The 14,773-nt window shown below is 37.9% G+C and overlaps 1 protein-coding gene across 1 annotated transcript in view; it reads left to right on the top strand.

Moving 5' to 3' along the window:
* Positions 1–14,773, top strand: part of cntnap2a (contactin associated protein 2a) — a 986,203-nt gene that overhangs the window by 598,574 nt on the left and 372,856 nt on the right. The window contains exon 6 of the mRNA XM_039753312.1: positions 14–157. Within this exon, the coding sequence (XP_039609246.1) occupies positions 14–157 (144 nt within the window). The remainder of the gene's footprint in view (positions 1–13; positions 158–14,773) is intronic.

Below are 14,773 nucleotides of genomic sequence, written 5' to 3'. Positions count from 1 at the left end.
TTGTCTTAAACAGCTTAGCTTTGGTGGAATGCCTTTCTCTGGAAAACCAAGTTCGAGCAGCAGGAAAAATTTCAAAGGTTGTATGGAAAGCATCAACTACAATGGAAATAATATCACTGACCTTGCTAGAAGGAAGAAATTGGACACCTCTAATGTGGTAAGAAAAATTTAAGATTTCATATATTAATTAGCTTTAGAAATTAATTTTTAAAAGATAAGAACTGAAGTAATGATGAAAAATTAATTCATTTTGGAAAGCTATATTTAATTTCAAAAGAAACATTGTTCAATGTAATTACACAATAGAGGATTAGAGGTGAAAAGTACACCTTGTGAGAACAAAATATGCAGAAAATATTAGAATAAACAGCAGATCATTGTTTTATATAACATCTGGAGTACAAATAAAAAGGGGCAATGCCTAAGTTATTTATTGCATTTGTGAAGCCAGATCTGGTAAACGTTGAGAAGGTTTGAACTCTATAAGTAAAAAGATACCACATTTCCATCTCCAAAAGTGCAACTTTTGAAGAGTAGAAATATTTAAAGAACAAAATCTGTGAATACCTGACCTTATTTTAAAATAATTTATGATAAAAGCTGATTAAACATACACTTTATACTATTTTTCAAGTCATTTTCAGATGTCAGTCTGTACATAAATAGAATAAGTTTCCAAGTAATTTTGCCATTTGTTTGTATTGTTTGGCACTTCTTGTATTTTTGCTTTTTTTCTCTTTGTTCTTCAATTTCAGTTGTGTTTTGTCATTGGTCACATTACCAATGCTAGTAGACTTATTACTAGAACATTTATATTACATAGCTTCTGTCTTTCACTATGTTAAATTATCTGCAGTCTTCTCCCCCAACTTGGCATTTCCTCACCTTGGTAGGCAGTTAACCAATGCCAGGGCATTTCTGGAAACCTTATAGAACTTGGCCTTACCCAAACTGAACCCTAAGAGAAAAGCACACTCTGAGGCATCTGGTGTCTCTTGCCCTATACCATCAAAATTTCTGTATGACCCGAGCACCTGTCTCCTAAGGACTGGCAAATTGTCACTGTTTATTTATATATATATATAGTACTGTAATGACATTCAAACTGCAAAACTAAAAAAATAGATTTATAATAGGGAGTAGCCATTTGAAAAATGCATAATAGCCAAATAAGAGACCAAAAATATTCAATAAACACTTATTTAACTAGCTATTTTTCCCACAAAATTACAAAGATTTTGCTTGTTTAAAGCATTTAGAAAATTACATGGCAACTAATAGTTAATAAAGTTAAATACAAGCATATAAACACTACAAAGCAGTGTTCAACAAGAGTCAGACAAATCATAGAGGTTCTTATATTTAAAGTAACTGCAGTTTAAGAAGTGCAATCTGTTAAAGCAGAAGGAATAGGTATGATTATGAAGACATAATGAACAGCCTCACCCTATTAAATGTTAGGCAGGTCCTGTTCATCCTGCTTAAATTATGTCTGATTCCTTTCTGTACCCAATCTACTGTAGTATACCACCATACCATTTCTTTCAGTAAGAAACACACAGCCAGTGATCCAATGGTTCCTACTTGGCTTTCAGTAGCTGCCACTCAACTCCACTGCTCTACTGCCGATTTGTCAAATATTTTGTCCTTTTTTCCCCTTTCGTTTTATATGTCCTTTTAAAGTCTTCAACGTGTTCATAATAACTTGTAAAACAATGTTCTCTTCACCCATAACCAGTCTTGCATCATTAGAATGTTGTACATGTAAAAAAATGAAAAATAAAATCAAAATGGGGTAGTGTTAAAAACTATTAAATGAACAATGTAGGGAGTGAATGGTAACCTAAAATAAATAGAATTGTACATACATGAATAACAAATTTCCTCCAAAATTTGTCTATTACTAATAATGAAAAACTCTCAGATGATGTTTAAAAACATTAATTAAAAATGCAGTTTTGTGATTGATGTGAGAGTAATGAAAATATTTCCTTGTTAAATGAATGTTGGTTTACTGCTAAAAAAGTAAAAATATGTGGCAATTGAATTGATACACAAATTGGACAAGACTTCAACTATAATGTTAGTAGTCAGTATGTCAAGAAAGAGATCATTGGAAAACAAAAAACAAACAATTGCAAATATTAATTTCATTTAAACCAAATAGGGTGACCAGAATATATTTGTAAGTCCAAAAGAAATCCATGCATACCAAAACTGTATTGTAAATACCACATACAAAGTATGATTATCACAACAGCTGTATAAATAACAATAACATGTTTGGAAACAGTGCATTTAAAGATGTACTTTGATTCTATTAAGCACTGTATAATGGTATGAACGTTTTGCACTCATAGGACATTATTGTAGCATTTACATAGCAGCTTTACTGCTGAAATGTAATTTGTGTGTGATTTAAATTGTAGGTATTTTATTTGTAGTGATAATGGTGGTGCCTTTTAATACACTTGTGTAATGATTGTCATGTAAATAGAGGGAACATTGAGATTTTAAAATGTATCTAAAAGAAGACTGATATAAGGTAAAGAAGTGGTTTGTAGCTTATTAGTTGCATAATTCATAATTCTGGGGCCTTTGGAAAAGGTAACTAATAATGGCTTAAAAAAGTGGGGCAAATGAAAAAAGGTACAAGTGTTTGATATGGCGAAAGTAACATATCCCAATCCACAACCCTTGATCATTTGAAGGTTCTTTAAATAGCTTTCTTACAATAACCACACTTGCGAAAATATTGTTTATTTATTTTGATAAGGTGACAAAATTCTGATGATTAAAACAAACCCTACCTAAATGAAAGTTATAAGAAATGATGAATTGATGGTTTGGAAAGGAAATAAGATTCATGGAAGAGAGTATTATAGTCAGTTGGCTTTCTGTAAAGTTGGAACAAAAATAATTATTCACAACAGCATCCTTCATATCAAAGAAAGTAACACAGCAGTGTGAATAAAGTGAAGTGTAATATCTACAGTAGGTTTGAGCTACAGTTATTTAAAAAGAATCATAAAATTTAAAGAGCAAATATAGTCTCTCTCTTAACTAGACTGAAAGGATATCATATAGCAGTGCCAAACCATCAATTGCTTTTGTGTTCATTAGAAGTACTTATGACCACTTTGAAATTACTTCAATTTTTTATCTGGCACCACCTGACTCACCAGTAAGAGAAATCTCCCACATATGGTATACCATTCAATGGATCTTGATACACGACATTGAGCTTTCTGGTGTTACCCTCCATTTTTTGGCCCTCTAAACCTGAGTTGAAACTCTTATGATATGGAGTTAACTGACAGGTATCTTCAGCAAAATTATCAGATAGACTGTGCAAGCCACATCCACTGACCCCAGGGATCACCCCTAATGTAATATAAAAGGTAAAAAGATCTGTAGTGTACAGTATATGTATTATTACGAGGTTGCTGATCAAAAAGTTACTTACTTACTTGATTTTTCATCAGTGTTACTCCCAGAAAGTTAAAAATGAAATTTCAAACCTAAGCATGTGGGTTTTTATTTTAGACTACAGTAATCCCTCGCTATATCGCGCTTTGACTTTCGCGGTTTCGCTCTATCGCGGATTTTATATGAAAGCATAAATAATATTATAACGTGGATTTTTCGCTGCTTCGCGGGTTCTGTGGACAATGTGTCTTTTTACTTCCTGTACATGCTTCCTCAGTTGGTTTGCCCAGTTGATCTCATACAAGGGACGCTATTTGCGGATGACTGAGAAGCTAACCAATCAGAGCACGCAGTTAAGTTCCTGCTTGCTGAATGCAGTGTTAACCAGGAAGTCTCGTCTCGCTCATTCAGCATCAACGTGTTTCGCTGTGTAAAGAGTTGTGCTCTTTTGTGTTTATCTTTGTGCATAGTCAAGCCCTTCATTATGGCTCCAAAACGATCTGCTACTGCTTCAGGGGCCGTGCCCAAGTGCAAGCGGAAGATGTTAATGATTGCCGAAAAGGTATGCGCTTTGGATTTGTTGAAGGCTACGATTCTTTTTATTTAAAAAGTAGGAAAGGAATATAAGATCTACGGCCGCAGTGTCCTTTTAACCAGGGTGCAAAGCAAGTTGTAAGTGGCTGTAATAAGGCAGTAGTCTGGATGGAATCTGCTTTAGGGATTTGGATTGAAGACTGCCAGAAGAAGAACAACGGCAGTGCTACACAATTGCCTGAAGTGGCTCCTTTAAGGGCTGTAACGCTCTCCTTTGTTGTGCAGTAAAATGAAACTCATTGTTATCGGACAAGTCATCGTGTCATTGTTGGTGAGTAACCATAATTAATTTTCTACTTACAGTACTTAGTACATGTACGTACGCTTAGTGTCACTGTACACACATTTACTGTATACTGTTTTTGTTGCATTGTACGTATTTATTGCTGGTGGCATGTCTATCGTAATGGCTGTAACATGTGATATCGGAGACACTCAATATGTTTAAAATAATATTTAAGTTTTACTGTATATAAACAGTGTGTTTATATACATAATTTCAATGAATCTTACCTAATATCTAAGAGAATACAAAGGGATTATGCTGTATAACTCTGCGGGGAATATTTATTAACAGTGTGGGAGAGTTCATAAGGGCATAAAATATCTAAAAATAACCATAGAAACATATGGTTTCTACTTCGCGGATTTTCACCTATCGCGGGGGGGTCTGGAACGCAACCCGCGATCGAGGAGGGATTACTGTATTCCAATGGAAGTAATTATGAATTAGTTTACATGGCTGGCTTACTGATTAAAGTGTGGCTTTTGTTTGTGTCTTTTGTCTATCCAATTTTTAATGTAGATTGCAGTTATATATATACAGTATACTGTATATATATATATATATATATATATATATATATATATATATATATATATCTATATCTATACTAATAAAAGGCAAAGCCCTCACTCACTCACTCACTCACTCACTCATCACTAATTCTCCAACTTCCCGTGTGGGTGGAAGGCTGAAATTTGGCAGGTTCATTCCTTACAGCTTCCTTACAAAAGTTGGGCAGGTTTTATATCGAAATTCTACGCGTAATGGTCATAACTGGAAGCAGTTTTTCTCCATTTACTGTAATGGAGATGAGCTTCAACGCCGTGGGGGCGGAGTTTCGTGTGACATCATCACGCCTCCCACGTAATCACGCAGTACATAGAAAACCAGGAAGACCTCAAAAAGGCTGAAGAAAACATGCATTATATAATTGAGAAGGCAGCGAAACAATAAGAAGCGGCGAGTGACATATACAACCATATTCATGAGTTCTGCTACTTCGGAAACAAAGCACGATGTAAACCTACACTTTAAATTAAGTTCATAGACAGGCTGCGCTGGCGTTTGTAATTTAGTGCCTGCCCATATAAGGCCGTCCGTCAGCGGCAATCCAATAGCAAACTGCCACGGGTAAATATTCACGGGTGAAGGACTGTGCTTATGGAGAGGAAGATAAAATGGTCAGGGTGCTGTTTGACACAAACTCAGCGAAACTGTGAGAGAAAGTTTTAAGTGCAAGGACTAAGGTAACATTAAATACAGCCATGGACATAGCACAAGATGGCACCAGCACAGCTGGGAACCTTCGATGCATGTACACCGAGTGGCTCACGTGAACTGACGCAGTGCACAGATAAAAAGCAACAGTTCCAAAGAGCGTACATACAAGCATATTCATAAATCCAACTACTGCGGAAACAAAGCACACGTTGGAAAAAGTCAATGTCCCGCTAAAGGAAGACAGTGTAAAAAAACCCGTGCATGCAGTGTGTCAGGTCTCAGATAAAGAAGAAGACGAGCTGTTTATTGATGCAGTAAGAAACGAATCGATGAATGAAACCTGTTATCTTTACAACGATTGACAAACACGGAATGTAACTTGAACACAACACATCCTACAAATACGAACCTGATTGAAAGAAATAATGATAATCAAATCCTTGATGACAGCAACACTCAGTAACACTCACAAAACAAATACTGTATATTGACAGTCATGTTACGTTATTTTTAAAATGTTCCCTTTTCTTTTTCATAGCTTTTTTAACACACTACTTCTCGCTGCAATACGCGGGTATATATATATATATGTATATATATATATATCCCGATCTACATACTCGAATAATGGATACTTTATTCGCCATCAATGACTGTTTTGGTAAAGCCATACATACTCGAATAATGGATACTTTATTCGCCATCAATGATTGTTTTGGTAAAGCCATACTCGGTGTAATCATTAGATGAACGGTAAAAAAGTAAGAGCGAAGGGAGGATGACTTATTGAGGCTTGCAGGCTGTAGTGTGCGTCAACTCTATCTGAATTGCGCGATCACATTTGAAAAAATATACCTTTTCAAGTTCTATTTAGTCCATATGTGTCAAACTCAAGGGCTGCGGGCCACATCCGGCCCGGCGTGTAATTATATCCGCCCGAGATCAGTTTATATACTGTATTATTGTTATTAAAGCCCGGGTATATGAAGCGCTGGTAACACAATAAACTACAGATCCCATAATGCAGCGCTTCAGCTGCCTTGCAACACTTACGCGTTAATCAAGTCTACCTTATGATGCTGCAAGTTATTGCGAAGCTAGCTCACACGATGCTGAAGAGAAAAGTTGATTCTGAAAATAGAGTCTTTAAAAACCGATGGGAGGCTGAGTATATGTTTACTGAACCCGTGTGTCTCATTTGTGGAGCTAATGTGGCTGTAATTACAGAATTTAATCTAAGACGGCACTATGAGACAAAACATCAGGGAGTTCTGTGTTGTGGAGATTCTCAGGATGGATTGCAGGTGCTCATCAGTGAGTCTGAAAGACCTGAATGCAATGCAGAAGATACAGAAAGCAGAAGAATTAAATAAGAATCTGACACTTCAGCGAACGTTTTTACCCGTGCACAATCACAAAGTGATTTCAAGTGAAGTTGCTTTTATGAGAGACACAAATGTACCAGTGCAACTTTCCCTGTTGCCAAGTAATGTTGAACCAAGTCATCACTACGGTGTTCCCAAATACGCACTTTGCTGATAAACCGAGCGCACTGAGTTTGCACGGCGCTTTGGTGACTTTGAAGAACAAAAAGTCCGTCTACATGCGGCTCGAACCTTGTGCATGTTTGGTAGCACATATCTGTGTGAGAAGCTCTTCTCAGTGATAAAGAATAACAAAACAGCACACAGGAGTCGCCTCACTGATGAGCACCTGCAATCCATCCTGAGAATCTCCACAACACAGAACCTCACACCAAACATAAACGAACCTGTTGCCAAAAATAGATGCCAGGCGTCCAGCTCTAAAATGACATATGAGCAAAGACAACTTAATGATTTGATTTGTTATTGCTGAAAGGAACACATTTTATTTATATTTCCAGGTTTTGTTATGCAGCATGTTCATATTTGAATTTGTATAATTTTGAAAGGATATATTTTTATGGAGAGCAAAATCTTTTGGGATATTTAAAATCTAAGTTTATTTTTTATATAAATTTACATAAGAGTAAAGAAATTTGAATGTTTGTTCTTTTAAGTTATTTAAGGTTTGAGTTGATTTATTCACGAATAATATTCCTGTCTGTTTTTACCATTCCTACCAAAGATATTCCTGTCGACTAAATAAAAATTCCTTCTATTTAAAATTTAAATAGAACTTGAACAAATACGATAGTTCATAATATCCACGCAGACTTGCACGTAAGAGCGGGAGTTATCCGTTTTAACAAGCAGCGTATTGCACTAATATGAAATAGCTGTGTGTGTATATATGTAGATATGTATGTATATGTATATATATATGTTTATATATGTGTGTGTGTATGTATATATATATATATGTGTGTGTATGTATGTATGTGTGTATGTATATGTATGTGTATATATGTAGATATATATATGTGTATATATGTGTATATGTATAGATATGTATATATATATGTTTATGTGTGTGTGTGTGTGTAAATATATATTCATCAATATACAATCATGTTACGTTATTTTCAAAATGTTTCCTTTTCTTTTTCATTGCTTCTTTAACACACTACTTCTCCGCTGCGAAGCGCGGGTATTTTGCTAGTATATTTATATACACAGGGTGGGCCATTTATATGGATACACCTTAATAAAATGGGAATGAATGGTGATATTAACTTCCTGTTTGTGGCACATTAGTATATGTGAGGGGGGAAACTTTTCAAGATGGGTGGTGACCATGGTGGCCACCATGGTGGCCATTTGGAAGTCGGCCATTTTGGATCCAACTTTTGTTTTTTCAATAGGAAGAGGGTCATGTGACACATCAAACGTATTGGGAATTTCACAAGAAAAACAATGGTGTGCTTGGTTTTAACGTAACTTTATTCTTTCATGAGTTATTTACAAGTTTCTGATCACTTATAAAATGTGTTAAATGTGCTGCCCATTGTGTTGGATTGTCAATGCAACCCTCTTCTCCCACTCTTCACTCACTGATAGCAACACCGGAGGAGAAATGCTAGCACAGGCTTCCAGTATCCGTAGTTTCAGGTGCTGTACATCTCGTATTTTCACAGCATAGACAATTGCCTTCAGATGACCCCAAAAATAAAAGTCTAAGGGGGTCAGATCGGGAGACCTTGGGGGCAATTCAACTGGCCCACGACAACCAATCCACTTTCCAGGAAGCTGTTCATCTAGGAATGCTCGGACCTGACACCCATAATGTGGTGGTGCACCATCTTGCTGGAAAACTCAGGGAACGTGCCAGCTTCAGTGCATAAAGATGGAAACACATCATCATGTAGCAATTTTGCATATCCAGTGGCCTTGAGGTTTCCATTGATGAAGAATGGCCCCACTATCTTTGTACCCCATATGCCACACCATACCATCAATTTTTTTGTTCCAACAGTCTTGGAGGGATCTATCCAATGTGGGTTAGTGTCAGACCAATAGCAGTGGTTTTGTTTGTTAACTTCACCATTCACATAAAAGTTTGCCACATCACTGAACAAAATCTTCTGCATAAACTGAGGGTCCTGTTCCAATTTTTGTTTTGCCCATTCTGCAAATTCATTGCGCTGATCTGGGTCATCCTTGTTGAGATGCTGCAGTAGCTGGAGTTTGTAAGGGTGCCATTTGTGAGTAGCTAATATCCGCCGAAGGGATGTTCGACTAATGCCACTCTCCAGTGACATGCGGCGAGTGCTGAATGAAGCTAGGACAGCCACTGATGTTTCTTCATTAGTGACAGTTTTCATGCGTCCATATTTTGGCAAATCCAACACTGAACCAGTTTCACGAAACTTAGCAAGCAGTTTGCTAACTGTAGCATGGGAGATGGGTGGTCTCGTAGGGTGTCTTGCATTGAAATCTGCTGCAATGACCCGGTTACTGCGTTCACCAGACATCAACACAATTTCTATCCGCTCCTCACGTGTTAACCTCTGCGACATGTCAATGGCTGTAAACAAAGAGAAACTTGTAAATAACTCATGAAGGAATAAAGTTACGTTAAAACCAAGCACACCATTGTTTTTCTTGTGAAATTCCCAATAAGTTTGATGTGTCACATGACCCTCTTCCTATTGAAAAAACAAAAGTTGGATCCAAAATGGCCGACTTCCAAATGGCCACCATGGTCACCACCATCTTGAAAAGTTTCCCCCTCACATATACTAATGTGCCACAAACAGGAAGTTAATATCACCAACCATTCCCATTTTATTAAGGTGTATCCATATAAATGGCCCACCCTGTATGTATATATATATACATATATATATATATATATATATATATATATATATATATATATATATATATATATACAGTGATCCCTCACTATATTGCGCTTCAACTTTTGCGGTTTCACTCCATCGCGGATTTTAAATGTAAGCATATCTAAATATATATCACGGATTTTTCGCTGGTTCATGGATTTCTGCGGACAATGAGTCTTTCAATTTATGGTACATGCTTCCTCAGTTTGTTTGCCCAGTTGATTTCATACAAGGGACGCTATTGGTGGATGGCTTAGAAGCTACACAATCAGAGAATGTATTACGTATTAAATAAAACTCCTCAATGATATACGATATGCTTCCTGTGCGGTGCTTGATTGTTTGCTTTTCTCTGTCTCTCTCACTTTCTCTGACATTCTCTGCGCCTGACGGAGGGGGTGTGAGCAGAGGGGCTGTTTGCACAGAGGCTGTTTGCCTAGAGGATACCGACGCTCCTCTAAAAAATGCAGCTTTATCGCGGTGCTTCGGCATACTTAAAAGCACAAAAGCACGTATTGATTTTTTGATTGCCTTTCTCTCGCTCTCTCTCTCTCTCTCTCTCTCTCTGACATTCTCTGCTCCTGACACGCATTCTTTGAAGAGGAAGATATGTTTGTATTCTTTTAATTGTGAGAAAGAACTGTCATCTCTGTCTTGTCATGGAGCACAGTTTAAACTTTTGACTAAAGGGTGTTATTTCATGTCTAGAGGGCTCCAATAATGCTATACAAACATATGGTTTCTACTTCCCGGATTTTCATCTATCGCGGGGGGATTACTGTATACTAATAAAAGGCAAAGCCCTCACTGACTGACTGACTGACTGACTCACTAACTCACTGACTCATCACTAATTCTCCAACTTCCCATGTAGGTAGAAGGCTGAAATTTGTCAGGCTCATTCCTTACAGCTTACTTACAAAAGCTAGGCAAGTTTCATTTCGAAATTCTACAGGAAACGGTCATAACTGGAACCTAATTATGTACATATATACTGGCCATAGCCTGCAGCTCGGTCGCCGTGTGAGGCGGAGTTGCGTCCCTCACCGGCACGCCTCCCACGTAATCAAGTGTCTGCCCATATAAGGCCGTTTGTCAGAAGCAATCCAATAGAAACACTCTGCCGCCAAGCAGCTTACGTGAACTGACTGTGAACGCATTACGCAGACAAAAAGCAACAGCTCCAAAGAGCGTTGAACAAAAAACGCATTACTCAATTGAGAAGGCAGCAAAAGAATATGAAGCGAGTGACGCATACAAGCATTTTCATAAGTGCAGCTACTGTGGAAACAAAGCACGGTGTAAACATTAAGTTTAAATTAAGTTCATAGACACGCTGGCGTTTGTCATGCCTACGACGAATACGATATTCGCGAGATACAAGTTTAATGAGAAGACGCATTGTCGGGTCTGAGCTAACATCGCAACATCGCATGAGATAGCACAAGCACAGCTGAGAACCTTCGATACATGTACTCCGAGCGGCTCACATGAACTGACTGTGAACGCAGTATGCAGACAAAACAACTCCAAAGAGCGCTGTACAAAAGTGCATTACACAATTGAAAAGGCAGCAAAAGAATATGAAGCGAGTGACGCATACAAGCATATTCATAAGTGCAGCTACTGCGGAAACAAAGCACACAGTGGAAAAAGTCAATGTCCAGCTAAAGGACAACAGCGTAAAAAAAAACCCATGCATGCAGTGTGTGATGTCTCAAATAAAGAGGAAGACAAGCTGTTTATTGATGCAGTAAGATAGGAATCGATGAATGAAACCTGTTATCTTTACAATGGTTGACAAACACGGAATGTAACTTGAACACAACACATCCTCCAAATACGAACCTGATTGAAAGAAATGATGATAATCAAATCCTTGATGACAGCAACACTCAACAGTCACAAAAAATTACATTGACAATCATGTTACGTTATTTTTAAAATGTTATATATACTATATATTGTGGTAGATAGGGGGCGCTCTCGCTCCCTTGAACCCCTGTCCACGACTCCAAACACCAGGTAAAAGTCCTCAAATTGACTTTATTTAATCGCCACAGTGCACAAAGCACCCTCTCCTCCACAATACTCATAAACAAACACAATAATCACTAATAAACAATCCTCCAGCTCCCACAGTCCTTTTATATCTCCTGACCCGGAAGTGTTCCTAATCCCCAGTCCATTTGACTCTCAATCACTTCCGGGTCAGGTACAAGTTCTTTTCTTCACCCCGGAAGCACGTTATTCCTCTTGTCCATGTGCGCTTCCGGGGCGTAGGGACAATATCCATTACTTCTCCCTACAGCGTCCCCTAGTGGCCCCCATAGCATCCAGCAGGGCTGTGCATAAAAACTCCATTGTCCATGATGCCCTGCTGGTCTTCTGGGGACCTCCATGCTGCTAGGAGGGCTCCACCTGGCAGCTTGGGGGTATTGGCTGGCCATCCTCCACTATATATATATATATATATATATATATATATATATATATATATATATATATATATATATATATATATATATATATAAAAAATATATAATATATAATATATAATATATATATATATAATATATATATATATATATAATATATAATATAGTATAGTAGTATATAGTATAGTATATCTATACTAATATATATATATATATATACGCCGTGGTGCAACGCAAGAGGCTTCGCCTCTAGCGCTGACGTCCGAGGTTTGATTACCGAGAGGGGGTGCAGTGAGTGTGTACGCCTGATGAGCCCAGAATTAAAACACGTGTCGCGTACTCTTTGCGTTATTTGACAGTGAAACTATTTATATATATATATACATGAAGGTCTAACTAGCTATTAGGTCAATTTAATGTGAATCTTTGGTACTATAGACAGAGGAGCATCAATAATGAATACATTGTTGTGGTCTTTGAGATATGAGTCACATACCTTAGAATGCTGAATGAAGCCAGCAGTTGTTGATTTTTCCAGTTGATTGCATAATAAAGAGACCCAGAAATCTGTCAGCAAAAGAGGAGCTAAATTCCATTGGTTTTGTATCAACCTTAGCATTAAAAGGACTTATAGGAAGAAAGAAGGGATTTAGAGACAACAGTAGTTCACTTGCTGTTTCAAATTACGTTCCTAATATGTGCCTAGAGTGACCAGGACTGCTAGGCACAAAATGGTACATTCCCACTTATACCTGACTTTGCTAAGAAGGCAAGGGGTCATTTCAGTTGTGCATTTTCAAAGACTACAAAGAAATTGCTTTTCAGAAAAACAGTTGTATAGTGATCATCAATGATGAATTTCTACAGATGCACTGCATAGTCCATCCTCACTGGTTGCATCACATCCTGGTATGGCACTTGTTTAGCTCAAAATCGCAAAGCCTTGCAGATGGTGGTGTTGGTGGCATAGAATATTACAGCACCCAGTTGCCTTCTGCTCAAAACATATGCAACAATTGTTTTCTTAGAAAGCCAAACAGTATTATTAGAGACCTCAGCCATGTTGTACAGTTGCTTTTCTCACTCCTTACATCTGGCAGATGGTACAGGACCATTGGTTTCTGTCCGTTGGTCATAAGGTTACTGAACTGCCAGTCATAATTATTATAAGAATAGTGTGTGTGTGTATGTGTGTTTGTGCATTTGTTATGTGTTATTTCCAACAGTGTCAAAGAGATATACAAGTAATAATTTCACTGTACTATGTACATATCACGATATACAGATTAAATTAATGGAGACTGGAGGTTGTTGTGGAAAAACTTTCCTCTATATTCAAAAAAATCATTCTTGGAGACCAGATTCAAATGCAGAGCAATTGTTTATTTGCATATAGATATGCATAAATGTCTCAGTCCATGGAACAAGCAATCAAAAATAAATTAATTCCCTTTTATACTTTCTTATTACCATTACCTTATCTAATACATCATGTCATCTGACTCTTCATATGCAGAATTCTATCATTTTTCCAATCGACTACAACCACCAGTAACTTCATATACATGTCAATTCTTCCATTATTCTAAACATTGCCTTGTTGACAGGGGTGTCCTACCGGCATTCCCATTAATCTTATCACCGCTTCATAATAGGTGTTTTTGGCCCTTCTCACTAGTTTGTTCTCGCTTTTTAAGGGGGTGTTCATTACTCATCTACTTCATTTTAACCTTAGCAACTACTCTAGATGAGGCAAAAGCCTCACCTACCCAAGCTTTAAGTCATGTTTAGTTAACCTTTTAGTTACCTTCAGTCCTTTCCCTTATGCTTTCAATAATCCATTGTTACTGGCTCAAAAAAGTGACAAGTATAAAGTATTCTGTAAGCACTGTAAAAGATAGACCGGCCACAGACCGACACGACACCAGAATGTCCAAACACACACATTTTATTTACCCTATTTACACTATTTACAGATTCTTGTTCAGTCGTTGTTCCTTCAGCTGCCTCCACTCCCCTCTCACAAGCTCCATCCTCTTCCACCCGACTCCCTGAATGGAGTGAGGTGCCCCTTTTATCTTGCCCCTGTATGTGCTCCAGGTGCACAATGATGAAGTTCTGGCAGCACTCCCCAGTGTGGCAGAAGTGCTGTCCTTTTACCCGGAAGCACTCCGGCCGTCCACCATCCCTGGTCTGGCAGCACTTCCTGGTGTAGCGGAAGCGCTGTCCTCCAGGGTTCAAGGACCGTCCAGGCACCCAAGGAAGAATAGCGCCACTCTCCCGGTCCATTCTTCCTCCAGGCATCCCGGCAGGACAGGTTCCCTGGCTGTCTGTCACAGCACAAATATATGCAACATATGCAGAGGAGTCGTTGGGACAATAGTGGATGGACGGAAAGAAAGGGACAATATATCTATACTAATAAAAGGAAAAGCCATCACTCACTTACTCACTCACTGACTCACTCACTCATCACTAATTCTCCAACTTCCCGTGCAGGTAGAAGACTGAAATTTGGCAGGTTCATTTCTTACAGCT

The sequence above is a fragment of the Polypterus senegalus genome, chromosome 5 (assembly GCF_016835505.1).
Source record: "Polypterus senegalus isolate Bchr_013 chromosome 5, ASM1683550v1, whole genome shotgun sequence".
NCBI lineage: Eukaryota > Metazoa > Chordata > Cladistia > Polypteriformes > Polypteridae > Polypterus > Polypterus senegalus.
This window is presented reverse-complemented; position numbering and strand designations above follow the sequence as displayed.